At 37.0% G+C, this 19,990-nt stretch overlaps 1 protein-coding gene across 2 annotated transcripts in view; it reads left to right on the top strand.

Moving 5' to 3' along the window:
* Positions 1–8,339: 8,339 nt before the first annotated feature.
* The window catches only part of RIC1 (RIC1 homolog, RAB6A GEF complex partner 1), a 129,771-nt gene continuing 118,120 nt past the window's right edge, over positions 8,340–19,990 (top strand). For both annotated transcript variants that reach the window (XM_051987668.1, XM_051987659.1), the window contains exon 1: positions 8,340–8,584. In XM_051987668.1, coding sequence (XP_051843628.1) covers positions 8,441–8,584 — 144 coding nt within the window. In that variant the 5' untranslated portion in view covers positions 8,340–8,440. The remainder of the gene's footprint in view (positions 8,585–19,990) is intronic.

The raw sequence follows: 19,990 nt of genomic DNA, 5'->3' as shown, positions 1-19,990 counted from the left end.
CATTAAGCACAGAATCAGAAGCTTTATACTTGTTAGTTTGGCACAGCCCTTCCCTTCAGAGAATGGATTGGTCTGTTCCAGTGGTTCTCAAACTTTTGTTTTCAGTATATTTATTCTACTAAAAATTATTGATGATCTCTCCAAAGTGTTTTTGTTTATCTGGATTATATTTGTAGACATTTATCATATTAGAAATAAAAACTATTTTTGAATTTGTAGACCTTCTAAAAGGGTTTCAGAGATCCCCAGGATTCTCTAGACCATACTTTGAGAACCACTGAGAACTTCTCTTCCAGATTATAATCTTTCTGATATGCCCACTATATGTTAACTCCTAAATTTATACATGTTCCCCCTCTTTTGTCATACATCCCATGTTCAAAAAGGCAGAAAACTCCTCCTCTGGGATGTGTTGTTTAATATTCAATTAGCCTATTAAGCAGGCCCAATAATGATTTGGTCAGGTCAGGTTACTGACCCCAACTAGTTAAGGCTGGATTGGCTATTATCTTAAATTTGTGGTTTTCTCAAAACCACAAGACACTGATTGGCTGAATCCTCCTGTACCTTCCTAGCTCCCCAATTCCTTGTTTGCTCAAGGCTTCTATTGATCACTTAATTTTTCTGTGAATCTTAACCTCCCTTAATCTCTCACATTCTGAAAACCAATATCCTATACTACCTTGAAGCTGGCAACACTGTGTAGAAACTTAACTTTTCAGTATTTCTCACATAGGGAAATAGGCCCTCTTGATGTCTATGATATATGACATTAAATCTCCCACCCTCCATGCTTTTGTATAGAATATCCTGCATATCTATAATGTTCCTATTGCTTATTTTCTTTTAGAATTCCTAGATCACTTCAAGATTCAGTTCACGAACCATTTTATACAAAAGGATTTTACTAATTCCTTTAACTGTTAAGCCCATTTCCACCCACCCTCAATATCTTAAAAATTACTTTGGATCAATGCTCTACATATTTTGTATTTATGTGTAGGAATACATGTTGCTTCACCCCAGTAGGAGATAAGCATGATAGATCTAGAGCTAGAATGGACCTTAAAAGTCATCTAATTCAATTCTATTGATTTATAGAAGGGGCAAGTAAGGCCAGAACTCAAGTAACTTGCCCATGGTTTCACAGATAAGTATAAAAGCCAGAATTTGAACTCACATCCAGTGACACCAAGTTCAGGACTTTCTTCATTGCATCATGTTATATAATGTTAACTTCTTAGGTATAGAATCTATTTTGTTTTTATCCTACCTATCGTGTTCCTTTTAAATAAGGTATGTTCTTCTAGCCCCTAGCATAGTGCCTTATGCATAACTATTATATGGAACTGAATTGACATCAGACCAGCACATTAATTTCCAATGAAAATTCTATATGATAATTTTTCATTCTAATGAAAAAAAGTTGCTCACTTTTTTTTTTTTTTTAAAGACAGTCCTATTTATTGAAATTGTCTAAAAGTTGTAAACACTGCAAGACTAAGATATTTAGATGCCTATGGGGAACTTGGCAATACAAATTTTTTTAGAATAGTACAACTTGCATGTAGTCATAATAATAATACATATTTCTATAGTACTTGTAAACCTTTTCTCCCAACAACTCTTTGAGTCACGACTGAAAGCATTAATATCCACATTTACAAAGGGAAAAAATTGAAATATTGGCTGACAATAGAAAGGTTGGCAGCCTTCTCAAGACATGTATCTAGGACAGGATAGAGAGACTTCAATGACATGTCAGACCTGATGATGACCACCCATTTCCAGTAATTCACATGAAAACCAACTATTCTGGAAGAAATACAGAAAGCATCGCCACTATGGGAATGGTAATAATGCAATAGCATAATGCAGTTGTTTTATTATTTAAAATAGTTGCATGAAGTGAAGTACTTACCCTGGTGTGAATTTTTAATTCTTGAGCTAAAAAATGAAGACCTAAAGGTTAGGTTGCTGCTTGTTGGTTAATAGCTTATATTTACCAGTAATTTATAATTATAAAGGACTATATTATATATCATTTTGAGCTTCACCATAAAACTATGATAGGGAGCTTAAATTATATTATTGCCATTTTAAAGATATAGGAAATAAATCTTAGAAAGATTAAGTGACTTGCCTGAATTCATATAATTAGAAAGGGGTTAAGCCCAGATTTGAATCCTGGCCTGTCTCTATGTCCAGCAGGATTCCTGTGTTCTTCATGTTGCCATCAACATACCATGTATAAAACACAATTTCAATTTTTCTTTCTTTCTTTTCTTCTTCCTTCTTTCTTCCCTTCCTCCCTTTTTCTATTCCTCCTTCCTTCTTTTCCTTCCCTTTTTTCTTCCTTTCTTTTCTCCTTCCCTCCCGCCTTTCTTCTCTTCCCTTCCTTCATTCTTTTCTTTCTTCCTTCTTTCTTTCCTTTTTTTCCCCTCTCTAGGTGAAAAGTACAATGGCCATCCACAGAAAACGCAATTTTATTGATTACAAAAGTGCTTTGATACTCTTCTGACCTGAGCTGCTATGGCCCTCCTTAGGCAGTCTAGTAGTTTCATACATTGAGGGATTACCACATTGGTTCTGAGTTTACTTTGACTTGATTCACTTCAGACTTCCCAAACTCAAGAATTTTTATTAAAGAATTCACAATGGAAAAAGCTATAAAAGCAAATTATTTCAATAAATTCTTAGAAATCATAAAGCAATGAATAGTTAAGCAGGTATTTCTGCCACTAAATGGCTTGACCACCAGAGGGATGTATTTGAACAGTGGAAGAACATTCAAAAAAGATATTTAATCCTTTAAGTGTTGAAGATATCCTAAAATGTTTGCTATTTCTTGGTCTATATATACCTGTGGTGTTTATACCTATGATCTTCATCAGAGAAGGGAGCTTTGCAACATATACTGGTTTTTAACAAACAACCTTATGACTAAAAAATAAGGCTTGGTGACAAAGAGTATATAATTATTAGCTCTGCCCAAAATGTCTGGCATCTGAAGTAATTAAGAATCTGTTTATTTTCAAGGCTCATCTGAACATTCTGGGGACATAACTATTTGTTTATTACATATAATACATTTCTCCTGGATACAAATAAAAAATGCCTAATTCTTTTATAAAAGTTCTTAATTCATTTCATCAGCCAAACAACAAATATTCATAAAACATCTATTATGGTCAGGTACTATGCTAGGTAGTGGACATAAAAAATACAAAAACACAATAGTCACTGACTTCAAGAAATTTATATTCTACTAGGAGATATTACATGTTGACAAAGAAAAACCACAGAATATGTACAAAATAAATATGTGTATTACCATGAATAAAAATGAATGATAACTAGGTAAAGGAGAGGAAGGAAGGTCAAACTGATATAAATCAGAAGATGGGATTTGAGTTTATCCTTGAAGGGAGACAGATGTTCCAAACAGCACAGATAAGAAAGAAAAAATTTTCAACTATAGAAAGCAAAGTGCAAATAGACAAGAGATGGGAGATTAGATATTATACATAGTAGACCAGTTTGATAGGAGAACAATTAAGTGATGAAGAATGATGGGAAAAGTCTGGATCCAAATGGTGAAGAGTTTTAAATGCCAAACAGCTGAGTGTGTATTTTATCCATAAGGCAAGAAAGAAGTATAGAAGCTTCTCGAACAGGGGAGTGACTTCTTGAGACTTGAGCTTTAGGAATATCAATTCAGAAGCTGGGTGGATAGATTTGGAGAGAGGACATGATGGAGGAAGAGGACCTATTAGAAGGAAATATCTATTAGGAAGCTATTAGAGTAGTCTCAATGGAGTTGGAAAGATCCCATAAGAATGAAGAAAGGGGACTAGAAAAGATATGGCTACTGTTTGGATATGGGAGATGGAGTGAGAGTGGATCAAGTAGGCAAAAAAGTAAAAAGGGCTCAAAGAGAAGCTTGAAAGACTCATGCATAGCAGGTAGAGCAAGGGTGATAATCTTGCAAGTGGGACTCAGAAAGATAAGTCAGTCAGGGAAAGTAATCAAGCTAAAGAAAAATCCCCCCTCCAAGTGAGTCAATCTTTCTTTTAAAAACCCAGCCCAAACCATCCAGTCCTGCATGGGTCTTTAGTATAAAGAGCACTGCCTCTGGAGTCAGCCAGTTGGTTGAATTTCAGCCATTCCCTTAGAAATGTGTTGGAAAAGAAACATTTATTAAGTACTTACCTGGTACCAGTCATTCTATACTAAGTGCTATGTGATCCTATGATTTATAATTTAAAACGGAGGTATCAAAAACCCCACAAAATCTAATTAGAAAATATTTAACAAATTATAAATTCAATAGAACATAGATAATGTTTATATGTGGTTTTCAAAGTCAATATATGATCCTGGGGGATCTTTATAAAAGTGGTTTAGTGACTCTGTTTCTATTTGAGTTTGATCAAAACTATATTTCAATGATAAGTGACATATAACTTCCTTCTTCGATACATTCTTGGATCTTATAATTAAGAAGGCTACTCTCATGGCTTCAGATATTACTGATACACAAGTAAACAACTTTCAAATTTGTATCTCACATGTCCTTCAGTTCTACATTTCCAACTATCTGTTGGATGTTAACATAAGATGACTAGCTGTTCTATTTCTCCTCCTGCAACATATATTCTCTAATATATTATATCATATATATAAAATATATCATTTACCTTTCTAGGTTTTTCCTTAACTTAATTTCAAGAACATTCAGGAATTAGAGGGCAGGCTTATGATCTTTTACTTAGCTCGGTACAAAGTAATCCTGACCTGTGATAGGATTTGGAAATGGAATTAAAAGAGTTGTCATTAAAGGTGTGGTCCTGATATTTCTGATGCTGCTTTTATCAACTCTATTGCATGCATTAGTTTTTAAAGGACTTTTTGTAGTATTTTTTGTTTTTATTATTTGTATTATGCTCTTGTATTGCTTATGCTAGGCTTCTTCCTGAGGTCAGAAATGCTTAAAAATCATTTTAGAAGTGGAAGAGTTCTTTTAAAACATTGGAACATTGCCACTAAGGGATGGGATATGATAAGAAAAGCACTAATTTTATATAGAGCATTTTATATAGGTTGGTTTTCTGTAAATGGTATAAGGTGCTCTTGGATTTTGCTTGGTCCAAGGGATTAGGGATTGAATCACTAGTTTCCTTGCTACTTGAAGAATAAAAAAAAATCCTGCCTATATAAGAGACATGAATCTTGTATGTCAATAACTCTGTAGACTTGCTGATAAAACCAAGAAAAGTTCTTAATTCATGATCTTGCAAAAATGGGTGTCTGGAAGGAGGAGGCACACTCCTTAAAAACATCAAAGCATAATTTTTTTTACCCTGTTCTGAAATACAAGTCCCTCCTCTTATTAGCTGGATACTACAGAGGTTACAGCCTATCTGGAGCACTTAATTCCCCCTAAATGAGTGTGAATCCCTGTAAGAATTCTTACAGGGTGCTAAGTCACTGGAATTGATAGAGACAATAATTATCTAATTTAGCATGGTATTTAACAGTTCTCTAGTTCACTAATAAATTTAGTACTTATTAGAGTTCTACAAGATTCACACCTTTAAAAGAGCATATATAATCTAGGAGCCTCAACCAGGATTCAGTCCCAGACATTCACAAGTCAGAGAGCACAAGCCCACTCTCGGAGGTGGAGACAGATTTATTCCATTTTCAACTTTTTTGCTGGCTGGAGACATTCAAAGGGGAGCTAGAGGCTGAAGCTGGCAGAGGCAAAGGACTAGCAGCAAGAGCATAATTCTGTGGAAACTAAACGTTCATCCAATTCTCACACCTATGAAGATTTGTTGCTAAAGTTTTGGTAGAATTTTTGTGAGCCAAAAGGGACATCTTTCTGGCTTAGCTTTGCCATTTTTGTGGGAACATGGAAGCAGAAGAGAGTAACATCTTTTCTTTAGTTATTTACTAGAAATTGAGAAGGTAGCCTGAAATGATGAAAAGTACAATGAGTTAAGCAAAAATCATTAGATATTTGATGGTTAGTTTTTGAATGATTAGCTCTACTGATTACTGGCTGAGTGACTAAGAAAATTACTTTTTCTCCTCTGGCTCTCAATTTCCTAAAACCTAAAATGAGTGGATCGTCCTACATCAAGAGTGGGGAGCTTTATTTATTTATTTATTTTTTTGCCAAGGGCCATTTGGATATTTATAACATCATTCATGGGCCAAATAAAATTATCAATTTATATAACTCAAGCAGTAAGAAATTATCAGATGGAGCTATCAGCTCATCATTGCCTGCAGTTGCCTTAGCAAATGATTTTACAGACTTTACAAAATTCAGGGACCAGATGTTTTCTACCCTGAATTAGATAGTTGTTTATATACCTTCCAAATCCAAATCTTATGATTATGTCTTTCCCATGGTTATAGAACACTGCCTCTCAAAGGGATTTTGCAGTTCTAACATTCTTGTGCTTCTGTGAATACAGTATCTGTGAATGTTAGTGCTTGCTGATTCCTTCCATGGGGGATATCATGTCATTTAATTTCTGACAGCCTCAGTTTGCTTGTCTGGACACAAATAGGGTTGTTGTGAGGATCAAATAAGAAATAATCTTAAAGAACAATACAAATATCATTATTATTATACATTACCCCTCCAGTTACTTCTAATCTTGGATCAATCTTGGACTTAATAGACTATACCCTCTTTTCTTTTTCCACTCTCCTTTTGATCTCAGCAGCACACATGGATTTGGTTACTAGGTCTATGTTGATGACATTTCCAATCTCTTGATTGCACCAACTACTAATTACAGTACTTGGCACATAGTAAATATGTTAATTTGATTTGACCTTATATAGTCAGTCACTAGTCAACATTTGTTTTTACTTCCACACATCTTTTCCCTTTTCCCCCTTTTCTTTCCACTGACAGCCATCATTCCAATTCAGACTCTCATCACCCTTCATTTGGACTCTACCTCAAATCCTTCATCTCTACCATCCATTCTTTACACTTTGCGGTGCAGTCGGACCAAATTGGCCTTTTGTTGGATCTTCACATATGGCACTCTTATTTCCTACCTCCTGGCAGGAGAGTGCTTGAAATGCATTCCTTTCTTACGGTTCTTAGAATCCCCATTTTCCTTTAAGGATCAGCTCATGCTCCCTCTGCTACAGACTTGTAACCCTTCCCACTCCTGTAACCTAGCCTTACTTTGGACATACATATTTACAAATTCTTTTTCTAGGTAAACTATAAGATTCCACGAAGGCATTTTTTTTTTAATGGGTGTTTTTGTATTCTCCGGGTCAAGTACGTAAGTGGAGCCAAATAAATGTTCGTGGTTTGATTTGGACCCCTCCTCAGTTAGAGTCACCCTAAGTTTTCGCCCTAAACTCTCAACTGGGCTCTCAAAGTGATAGGAGGTATTTTTGCACGAATTCTATCACTTTGAGTCAAGTACAGGAGAGAGATTCCGCCCTCTTTCTTCCCGGGTCCCCATCTGAGGATCCCACCAACGGGAAAGAGGGGACCACGAAGGAAGCCGCGCACTACCTGACATGCGTTTGCTAATTACACTTAGATACTTGCACTAGTTCGACCTTATCCGGGTGCTGATGCTCCTCAGATGCTTTTAACGGAGCTCTCGAGTTTTTTTTCTTGTAATCAGCAGTGTTATTTTCCATTCAGTACTCCTGAGAGGTATATTAGTAGTTCGAGGTTTAACCTCACTTTATAAAGGAATTAGAAACCAATCATTTATTAATGTAATACTACTACACACTAAACAACGGAGAAAGGAAAAGAAAAAGTGATTTACAAGTTAACACAAAGAGAAAGCGGCCAGAGGATACGGCCAATGGCGCATGCGCACTGAAGCCTTCAGGTCGCGGGGCCTACTCGCGAGACTCATAGGCGTAATTGCGAGGGGCGGGCACACAGGAGAACGCACACACTCACCTGCTTCCCCCCACGTTGTCACTCCCTCCTCGCCATTACGACGCTTGAGGCGTGCTGACGCACCGTGCGGCCGAAGGAAGGGGCGGGGCCAGGGGCGGGTCTCCGGTGGGCCCCCCCTTTCCCTTCGGCCCGCCTCCCTTCCTTCCTTCCTCCCTCCCTCCTCCCCATCCCCTTCCCTCTCCTCCCTCTCCCCCTTCCCTCCCTCCCTCCCTCAGTCAGCCCCGTCAGCTCCGGGGAGCGAGCGTCGCGTCGCGTCGCGTCGGCCTGGCCCGACCCGGCCAGCGGGCAGATGTCCCGAGCAGCCACCGTCGCCGGTGCCGCTACCGGTGTGGGAGGCGGGGGTCCGGCCCCGAGGGGCTGAGTGTGAGAGGGGGGGTGGGTGGGGGTGGGGAAGGGTCCAGGGAAGCTGGGCCGGCGACTCAGCGGCGCAGAAGCGGCGGCAGCGAAACTGCGGGGGCCGGTTCGGGGTGAACCATGTATTTCCTGAGCGGCTGGCCCAAGAGGCTGCTCTGCCCCGTGGGGAGTCCGGCGGAGCCTCCCTTTCACATCCAGACCGACTCACAGAGAGCCTTCTTCGCAGTGCTGGCCCCAGCCCACCTCAGCATCTGGTACAGCCGAGTAAGTCCCGGGGGGTACCCCGCCACCAGCCCGGTTCCGTTCCCTCCTCCATTGTCTCCTCCCCCTTCCCCCTCCCTAAATCCCTCCGCGGCCGGGATCCCTTCCTCCCTCCTTCCCCTCACAGCCTGCCCCGGGACTAAGTACCTACCCCAGGACTAAGTACCTACCCCCGAACTTCTGAGCCCTCCCTTCTCGCTCCGCTCCTCCTCCTGGGGATCTTCCCCAAATCCGTCCTCGACCCCCTCCGTCCCCGCTGCAACATTCCCCAAGCCCACGCATCTTGCCTTTCCCTGTGTTAATTTTCCCCGCGCACCTCTTGCCCTTCTATACCTGTTTAAAGGAGAGTCGGGGAAACTCCCAGTTTCCTCCTCCCTTTTCCTGTCTACCTAGTCCAACTGGGGGATGGACGCTAGGTAGAAGGGGGAGGAGGAGGCGGAGAGGGAATATCCCAGGCTGGACTTAAAAAAAAAAAAAAAAAAAAAAAGTGGTTCTTTGCTGTCCTCGGACATTTCCACTTTTAGGAGAAAGCTCGTCGGTGTCAACTCAACTTGCACCCACCCTGCCTGAGCTCCGACTGTGTGGTACCAAAAACATTGACAAAGTCCGACTGAACTTTTTTTCTTTTTTTTTTTTTTTTTTAAGCAGTTTAAAATAAATGGCCGGGGGACATGCTCCCCCAGCTTTCCTCTGCAATGGGATTGGAGTTGGAGTTGGGTGAACCTTAGGTGGGTGATGGAATGTCAAATAGCAAGCATTTTATCTCTGGCATAACTTTGGTGTTGAAAATTGTGACCGGACCGCTTTCTCCTTCCCCTCTCCCCTTTAAAAAGGAATGGTTGATAAATATACAAATGTTTAAAGTTCCTTTTTTTTTTTTTCCTGAGCTTCCTTTGCCCCCAATTATATATTTTTGACTTTTATCTCTGTAGATTTTTTTCCTACAGGAGTGATAGCAGGTAGGGACCTTATTATTCCAGTCATTCCTTAATTCTAGCCCCAGAAAAAGACTTTTTAAAGGAAAGCGATGTACAAGTTATTTTTTCCATTTTCTATGAATTTTAATTATTTATGTTCTACTTACAGCTTTTGTCATGGTCAAATGAAACAAGTTTGAAAATAAATCGTGCATGAGATTTTCCTCTCCCAATCTCCCAAGCTGCTATAGGCCTATTTTTCGAAATCTACGGATTAAAAAGAGTACTGAGAAATGTGCCATTCTTTTTATTTTATTTTTATTTATTTTTTTAGGCGGCACTACCCAGCAATGTCTGGGGTGGTGTTAAACATTTAAACTTGCTAAACATTTTTTTTCTTTTTTGAAGATAACTGAACTGTGTGGAGATAGGCTATGATTTCTTGTCATGTGACCTTGTGAACCAACTGGCCCAATTAAGTTAATACCAGAAATCTCTCAATGTTACCATCTAAATGTCTAATGCCCTTGACTGTCCTCATGGTGTGGGAAGATTGGCTTTGGGATTTTGGTAATGCTGATACTTCATAATTTGTTACATCACATATATGTCTGATTATTCTTACAGTCTTTTGTCAGAAATAACAGAATAAATAACATTAAATTTTTTGAGATAGGAATTTCTGAGCTTGATTGGGTTTGTGAATATGTATTCTGTTTGTAATGATTTTAGAAGCGGGAGTAAACCAGAGTAAACATCAGTTTAAGCACTTATATTGCTCTTAGCATTTTGAATAACAATGATTTTTTTTTTTTTTGAGCATAGATTTAGGTCTGGAAGGGAATGAGTTTATTTGTTCTGATATCCTCATTATACTCTTGTGGAAACTGAGGCCCGGAGAGCTCAAATATATTTTAAGCAGATTTTTAGACTAAAATGGAACCCATCTTAACAAATGTAGGCAGAAATAATAATTTGGACTCTGTTTAAAAAACAAACTTTTTTTTATTTAGAATTTTGCTGGAATGTGTTAAATTGTCTTTGTAATATTTGGACTGTACTACTTTTTTTTTTCTTCATGCTAAATTACATGGTAAAAAAATACCAGTTTAGTATTAGATAAAATTAATATGAGGAGAGTACTGAACTGAAAGGCACTTTAATCACACTCTAAAATGGATAGCATTCTAGGATTGTCGTCAGGATAATTCCTTCCAGCATTGCCTTTCATTAAACATTGCATGATAATACATAGTTAATTAATTTGGAGAAAAGGTACTATATAAATTCAACAATCTAGTACAAGCAGAAAATAGCTCCCTTACAAATAAATCTCTGCCTCCCTTTGATGATGGAGTCCCCAAGTTGCTACCCTCAGAATCACAGTAAAAAGTTTGGAAAATCTGTAGATTTATGGAGGTTTAAAGTGGAGAAAAAGAAGAAACCAGAAAGTTTGGAAAAGGTGACTTAAAAGTCAAGTCTTCCAGATGGCACTAGTTAGCCTTGCATATGCGTTTGCCCATCTTGCCCCAATTTGTTTTTCTTTTCCTTTGTTATACTAATTGAAATTATAAAGTAAGGAAGGGTTTATTTGATTTATATTTTAGTTTAACCTGATTAATAAATTACAGTTTCATATGGTATTAGAAAAAGAAAATTGGGGTAGCTAGTTGGTGAAGTGGATAGAGCACTCTCCCTGAATTCAAATCTGGCCCGTCACTTAATACTTCCTGGCTGTGTGATCCTGGGCAAATCACTTCACTCCAATTGTTTCAGCAAAAAAAAGAAAAAGAAAAAGAAAAAGAAAGAAAAGAAAAGAAAAAAAAATAAGAAGAAGAAAGAAAAAGGAAATGGGTACAATAACAAATAAGGGCTAGTTGAAATCTATGCCTGATTATACAAAGAAAAGAGAAGGTTCTTTTCTCCTTTTTTTTCCTAGACTGTTTCATCCATTCCCTTCAGGGCCCAGAACTTTTGCTAGTAGGATTACTAGTTCAGTATTACTTTTGTGGACCAACCTGTGAAACCAACCATAATTTATAACATTGTTTCTGTGGGAAAAATTTGTTCTGCTTCAAACATAACCTCATTTGGATCATCATTGCTGCTTGGAAATCGTCTTATACTTTTACTATTTATCTCATTCTCAACAGCAACTGTTACAAATCTTTTCTCTGTCAGTTCCTCAACCCTTAGGTTTATAACAGATAATTTGGTCTCCTGCACTGAGAAAATAAATCCATCAACTTCTCAGATTATCTCATTGACATCACTTTTTTCATATATCAGGGGAATAGTTATCTTCACTCTTTTGCAAAGGCTAATCCCTCAAGCTGTGTTCTTGATCCTAATTTCTTCCTTTTTCTTCCTATATTTGTCCTTAATGTATGTTCTTCACTGGTTTCCCCCTTCCCCCTTTATCTATAAAAAACATATAGAGATGTCTTAATCCTTAAAAACCCTTCCCATACCCCTTTTATTCTAACTTATGACTATAGCTACTCATCCCCTATCTGGTTACTCTTTATGTAACTACTTCTTCATCTTGTAATCTGGCAATTCCAGCTGCTCTATAGAAAGTATTTTCATAAAGCTGGCCATGTTTTCTATATCCAGTGGCCTTTCTCAAAGCCTTCATCTGCCATTACTGCTTTGTAGCTTTATTGCCCCTTCTTCCTTGGTTTCATGATTATGATTTAGTAAGTACATTCAAGTAATACTGCATAGAATGAATGACTACCATGTTTTGATTGCTCCTTTTTTATTGTTTTTCCTTTTTATTGGATTGTTAGCAAATCTTTTGTTTTTAACTCCAACATAACTAAGTCTTGAAATTCTTTTCCCATTGTCATTATCCTAGCTAGCGCAAAGGCCTCATTACTCCTTTGTCTGAACTATCTTCTTAAGGGCTCCATCTATGTTTATTGTTTCTCCTTAATTCTTCATTAGTAGAATCATCAGATTAATTTTTCTTATAGTTATGTCATTCTTTGCTGAAAACCCTTCAAGTGTTCTATATTGCTTACTGAGTAGTTTTATTTCCTTATCCTGGCATTTAAGAATTTCCACATTCTTGGAATGTTCTAACTGTCTAGCTTTTCTTCTTTACACATACTTTATGACCCAACCAAATTAGACCATTTACTGCCATTACCAAATACCTTTATTTTACAAACCTCTGTTTTTGTTCATGCTGTTCTTTATGCCTGCAATTACTGTTTACTTTTGGATTATTCCTCTCCATCCTTGAAAGTCTCGCATTAAAGTTGTTTATTCTGTGTTCCCTTAAGTCACTAATGATCTTTCTTCTTTCAGATCTCTTTACTTGTACTTCTTATAAATTTATGTATTGTGGCTTGCAAGCATATGTGTTTTTTCCCCACTATAACTTCCATTAGATTAGAAGCCATTCAGATCAATTCAAGTATTTAATGCCTATTATGTGTCATTTCACTATGCATTTCCTTTGACTCCCAAGTTCTGTGGTCACCTCACTCTCAAGTTCTATGGTCTATCATTTTTGAAAAGCTTTTTTTAATTGATATCTTCTGTGATCATAGTTATCCCAAGTATCCCTCCCCTTCCCTGTCCCAGAGTCCTCCCATATAATAATTTTTTTTTTTAAAGAGGGGGGGAAATCAGCACAACTGACCAAAATAAAGGTCAGAAAATATGTATTATGTAACATCTATGGACTTTCCACTTCTTCAAAGGGGTGGGTTGCGAATATCCTCTCATAATTCTTCAGTTGAGTTCTGCTTAATCTTTTATAACTTTGTTACCTTTACTTTTGATTTTTTTTGGTGTGTGTGTTTTTAAATTTACATTGCTGTAATTACTATGTTTCTTATTTTCTTGATTCTGCTTACTTCACTCTGCATAAATTCATATGGATCTTTCCATGCTTCTCTATATTCATCATATACTTCATTTTTTACAGTACATTAATATTCCATATATTCAGTACTGTAATTTATTTGTTCCCCAATTGGCGGGTCTCTACTTTGGTTCTAATTCCAGTTTACAAAAATGCCTATATAAATATTTTGATGAACTTTCTTACAAGTGATTTCATCTGAATAATGGAGTTTCTAGTACAAAGAGTAGGGATGTTTTAGTTACTTTATTAGTATTACTCCAGATTTTTTCCCAAAATGGTTTTGAATACACACACTCTCGTAGGCAGTATTGCTAAATTCTATCTATAGTGTTCTAGTGTTCCAGACCTCTTTACTGTTACCTCCATAAGACTTCAACTTTCAACCCTGTTTCTTTGTATATATTTAGAAAGAGTTTCTTGTTTTTGTTTATTTTTTTAATGATCTCTCTACTGTCACTCTGTTACTGCCTTTGCTGCATTTATTCACTGATTCTGCATTTCTTTTGTTTGGGAGTTTTGAGAAGCAAATAATCTCTTTGGTTCTTGTTTACTTCCTAAAAATATTTCAAATGCCGCTTTATTATTAAAGGTCCATATTTTTTTCCATATAGGTTTAATCTCATATTTAAGAGATAGGTTACTTTAGGCTGCATCCTGAGCTCCATTGTTCTTTGGAATGCATTATTTCATTCCCTCCTGAGTTTTCTGGTGGGTGCAAAATAATCTTGCATTTTATTTTCTTTCCCTTGTATTTAAAGATCTTCCTTCTGGTTATTTATTGAACTTAATTTAAGCACCATGTGAGAGTTCTATCACTTTTTGCATTATGGGGTTACACATTTTTTTTTTTTTTTTTTATTCTGTCAATGTCTTCTTAGAGACCTATGATCCTTACACTGACTTTGGTCATCTTGTCTTCAAGTTGAGCATGTTTTGTGTGCATAGTAATTGTATTTTCTTTTAGTGTTAATTATTTTTTGCTTCTCTTCTGGATTGTCCTTCACTTTTGTATATTTTATATATTTTCATTCCCAATCTGTTGTTTTGGTGGGTCTTGTCTTGGCAAATTTACATTTTCTGTTCTGCTCATTATTTTTGCTGTGGAGGCCATAAATTTTATTCTTATAATTCCCATTTCTCTTTTGACCACTCAGAAACAGTTTGTTGTGGTTCTTTGTTTTTAAATTCTTAAAAAGTGAATATTCAATCAAAAAGTCTTCTGTCTCATCAAGTGTTGGATAACTTTCCTTTGTTTTGCTATATTTATTCATAGATACTTGAACTCATTAACTAGATCTAGAGGCTATATTTCCTTCTAATAATATTTTCCCTTTGATGTATCTGTGTATATTGAAGGATTTTGAATTTTCATTTTCCTGAGTTCTTTGGCTGTCCTTTTTTACTCTTCTCTTTCTTACTGTCCTCACTAATTGTTATTTCCTTGGAGACTGGATTTCAAAGCATCACATCCTCCTCCCCTGCTTTGCTATTCTTAGTTCCCCAGCCCAAGTCTCCACCACAAGTGACTTTTGAATGGTTAGAATTGGCCCTAGTTGGATGCTGAGCTCTTTCTCTCAGGATTAATGGAATGCTCTACAATACTTTCTTCACCTCCTCCTCTCACCCACACACAGTGTCCTGTCCTGTTTCAGAAAACTTCTGTGCTGGGGCAGACAATTCCCAACATAGCCATTTTAGAACTTTGTTTCAGTGGTATTACAGGTTTTGAGGCCTTAGCAAGCTTTTGCTTTTGAAAGGCTGTTACCTGTCTCACTGGTTGGGGGTCTCTGAGCAAATTTCTGCACCTTTGAACCCAGGTCACTCTATAAAGGAAGGAACAGCAATGGAGTGGGGTTTGTTTTTGTTACAAGCCCTGACATATATGTGGAGTATTGGGCTTGCTAGTGCAGCTTCACTGCTTGTAATGTGGGAGATGAGAGAGGGGTCAGTGAGAGTCCTTTTGTATTCTCAATGTTCTAGACCACCTGAAAATTTTTCTGCTACTCCAGGTATGTGAGTATATAAAATAGGACTACAAATTTACTGATAATAAATCATAATTTTGCAGCTTCCATGTTCAGTTATGGTTGCGACCCACAGTTTAAGAAGCTTTTCCTAGAGTTGTTTTTATCTATTGCAAATTATGTTTTGGGAGATTTGAGAAGTTGTGGGAAATTGGAAAAAAAAAAAAAAAGGGTCTAATCCTCTATCTTGTTGCTCCCATGACCCCATAATACCATTATTGATGAGGGGGGAATGATTAGGGGGAAAACTCTCTAAAACTCCTTCAAGGAGAAAGTCTTCTTGAATCCTGGCCTCTGTAAAAGACCCCACACCCTGAGAGAAACAGGATAAACAACTTTATTCTGTTATCCTGAGAGAGGGCACCATCCCCGTTGTTAACACTCACTATTTATTAAGCTTCCCATTGAATTAAAGATCAACCTAGGGACACTCATTCAGTTCTAAGATTCTCTATTCTAATTCCAGTTCAGGCTGCACCCACTCCCCATCAAGAGCAACCCCCAGCTTGTAGCCAAGACCTCAACTATAAAATGAGCTAACTTGGGGCTCAGTCCTGGCAGAGAACCTAACATGCCAAGGAACTTCTCTCTCCCTGGCATAGCAGGAACCTCTGCCCACTGAAATGATACTCTCTTTCAGCGTTACCCTCTCTTTTATCTTTCTCACCTATTTCCCTACAAAGACTTTATACTTCTCTGTCAGGATTTCTCTGCTAGAAATTCTCTATTTCTCTGCCAGGACTCCTCTACTAGAAATTTTATATCTCTCTGTCAGGACCTTGCCACCAAGGAATTCAGTCTTTCTATTCATGCATAGTAAAGGCTGACTTCCCAATTCCAATAATAAACTTCTCTTTACCAGTCTAGCTATTCCGGTTCGTAAATCTCTTTACCCGCCAGAAGGGGGTTCCCACAACTTCCTACCCTGTGCTGAATCCTGGGGGGATTTAGGGGAGCCAAACCTCTTCTTTTGGTTCCCTGAACCCCAAACCTGCTACTAACCTCATCATTTTTGGTTCCCTAACTGGGAACCCTGAAAGCTAGACCTCATCATTTGGTTCCCTCACTGGGAACCCTGAAATCTAGACCTCATCATTATAACTTGCTTGTCATAGGTACAGATGAAGTAAAAGATAGTCCCTTTTTGCTTAGGGATATCTGTGTTGCTTTTGAGAGAGATCAAGATTTATAGGAGAATGTGGCTTAAAATTAGGCTGAATTGTGTGCTACAGAAATATATGTATGTTTACTTATTTATAAGCTATATAAGTTATATAATTATTTTGTATAATTCAATAATAAGAATACTTAAAGCATGTTTTAAAATTTATCCAGAGGGTATGAGAAAGATAAAATATTTAAAATGTTATTTAGTTAGCAATGGCATAAAACTTCTTTGTTCTCGCTAAAATAATACAAATGATGTTAATGAGGTAATATTTTTAATGAGAGAATTTGAATTTGCTTGAATATTTTTGAAAGGCTTAATTTAATACTTTGTGGTAGAGGGGATTTCAAAGATCTGATTCTAAGTTCATTTTATTTCAGTGTCAGGCTTTAATGATTGTGTGATTTAGTAATTAACTAATTTTCAAACATTTAGATCCACAATTTCTTGTACCAATTATGCCAAAGTTATTGTTGGTATTTGATTGATATGTTTTCATCTTTCCTGATAACAGTCTTTTACAGTTTTTAATTATGGGAAGATTTGGCATCTTTATTATTTTAACAAATCAGGTCAAACTCACTGAAATTTCATTTGGAAAATTTTTAAATAGGCAGTTTTGGTCCCCATTTTTTTAACTTTGCATATATGAGAGCTTTTTATAAGTGATACATATCATTTTCAGCAAAAGATGAAAGATTAAATGTTCAAGAGGAAAGGGTGATCAGCAATATGAAATGCTGCTGAAAAGAGAAGAAAGACTCATCAGCTTTAGCATTTGGGATCATTGGTCACTTTGAAGAGAACAAAATGATAAATTAAGAGTCAAAATTAACAAGGTTTAGAAACAGGAGATAGAAAAGGAGCATGATGTCCTTAATAGAGTTAAGGAATTTAGAAGAGGGATAGATCTGTGGGAGCAATCATGTAATGAGATCCACCATGTAAAGAATAATCCATCTGTGTTCATCCAAATTAGTTTATTCTGTCCCACAGGGGAACAATAACAGAACAAAAATGAAAAGTAGAGGGGGTATAGGACTCTTTTTTACATGCTGGCTAAAGGGTGACTAACAGTCATGAAATAATTTGGGGATTGGTATCCTAGGAAGTGGGTCCACACTCTTCCTGGAATGAAAGAGGTTGAGAATTTGCATAGCTATTGGGAGTGTGCAGATCAAGTGCTGAAGCAGCTGAGTGGGGAATATTGCCCTATGATGAGTAAAGGTAGTGTTGGAGAAAAGCTCCAAGAGTTTCTACAGCCTTGTTTCACATTGCTACTTTTCTTTCATTCTGTGTTCCAACCAAAATGGATGATTAAATGTTTTCCAAATTTCAATACCACTTTCTGTATCCATACATTTCGAAGTCCATTTTTCCATGTTTGGGATTCATTCATTTTCATTTCTACCTTTCAGAATCTTTTTCTTCCTTCAAAGCTCAACTTATGTGATCTCTTTTCTAGAAAGCCTTCCTGATCATCCTGGATGGAAGTGTTTTCTCCCCTCAAATATTTAGTATCTTAATTATGGGGTTTTAAATTATCCCATCTACAGTAAGAAAGCCTGAAACAGAAATCTGAGCCAGTTGCACTTTATTAAAGAGTCCATGATCCTTCCTCATGATCTCCTTCCAGTCTTTCCCTGGGCTAGATGTCTGATCATCCCAGAACAGTAATACCAAACACCGTTGAATAAACAAAATAACATGTCAGCAGGGTCACAGGTTGGGTGAAGCAAAGAATATCTTCATATAAGATGAGCAGGCTTCTCCCTAATTTCTTCCTAGTTTGGAAGAAGTGGTACAAGCTATCACAGTCAGTGACCTAAGTGGTCATAAGATGGTCATCTGCTCCTGTTGGACAAGTGATTGAGACAGGGGTACAAAAATATTTGGGAGACATTCCATGTAGTTGTCACCTGATAAGCTGGGATTGATCATCATCATCATGATATGTAGGAATGAGATAGAATCCCCTCTCTGCTGGGTGATGCGGGTCCAAATGGGAAAGAATTTGCAAACCCCAAAGTCAATCGCAGAAAAAGGAAGTTTATTTTTCACTAAGAAGCTTTCTCTTTCTTAGCAGCAGATTTCTTAATGAAGAAATTTGCAAAGAATGGGTTGGCAGAAACTTATTTTATGAGCAAATTTGGGGCAGTTTGAACTAATTATCAGACCAGGATCTCCCAATTGAATGAAATTACTTTGAAGGCTTTTTCAGTCTGAATGGGGGATCAGATTTTCCAAAAGGTTCAATTGGAGTGGGAGGGGGGAGGTGATTTGCCCAAAATTTCCAATTGAATGATGCTGGTCTGGAAGATATACCTTTTCCCAGACTCTGGAGTCTAGGAGACCCTGAATCACTTCTTTTGCAAATCAAAGGGGACACAGTTTCAGTGATTATTTTAAAGATTAAAAGGGACACAATTTTTACCGAATTCACCCATGTCAGTTTGACAAAACAAAGGTGAAGGGCTTTTGGTTAATTTCCTATAGTTAAGCAAGTGAACTTAGAATATTCAGGTCATAACTCTGGGACCTTATATATAGAACTTTACTATGATTTTATCAAATTGATTAATACTGATTGGAATAGAGTAGGGGGTCCAAACAAATTACTTCTCTCATACCAAAATTTGTCCTTTGCCTCACTCATACCCTAAGTCATATCATCCTTATTTCTATATATGTCTATGAGACATATATGTCTTAATTCTCTCCCCAAGTATACTGAAAACTCCTTAAAAGTAGGCATTGTCATTTCTTAGAGTTGTAGTTATTACTTAACTATTTAGTAAATATTTACTGTATTAAATTAAATTGAAGTCAGGTAGACAATTAAATGACCAAAAAAACCTATTGCGAATTAAAAGATATATATTTAAGGAGAGTAATCATTTTGAATGTCATAGATCCATAGAATTAGGTTGTTAACATTGTGTTATCTTTTTTTTTTTCAGCCCCTGATTACCAATAGAATTTAAATATCCCTGTAAAAGTCCTGGTTCTACTATTTACTGACTTTGTGACTATTGGTATGCTTTGAATTCAAGTGTCTTTACCCTGTAAAATAATCAAATTATTGTTGTCATTATGTGCCATTACACAGGATTGCTGTGAAGGTCAAATTAGATAAACTGCATATAAAAGTTCTGTACACTATAAAGGGATATTAATATGTCAGCTGTTTTTCTCTTACCCAGTATGGGAACCTCCTCTGTAATATCCTGAGTGAAATTGATCTAGCTTATGCTGAAACACTAACGGTGATGTAGAGCTGACTATTTTGCAAAGATGCCTCTTTCAGGTTTAGAAAACTATACTTGAAAGAAGTTCCTATATTGAGGTGAAATTTGCCTTCCTATCACTTATAACTATTGGCTCTTCTTTCTAGAGCTATACAGATTAAATCTAATATCC

Source organism: Antechinus flavipes, chromosome 1, assembly GCF_016432865.1.
Source record: "Antechinus flavipes isolate AdamAnt ecotype Samford, QLD, Australia chromosome 1, AdamAnt_v2, whole genome shotgun sequence".
Taxonomy (NCBI): Eukaryota; Metazoa; Chordata; class Mammalia; order Dasyuromorphia; family Dasyuridae; genus Antechinus; species Antechinus flavipes.
This window is presented reverse-complemented; position numbering and strand designations above follow the sequence as displayed.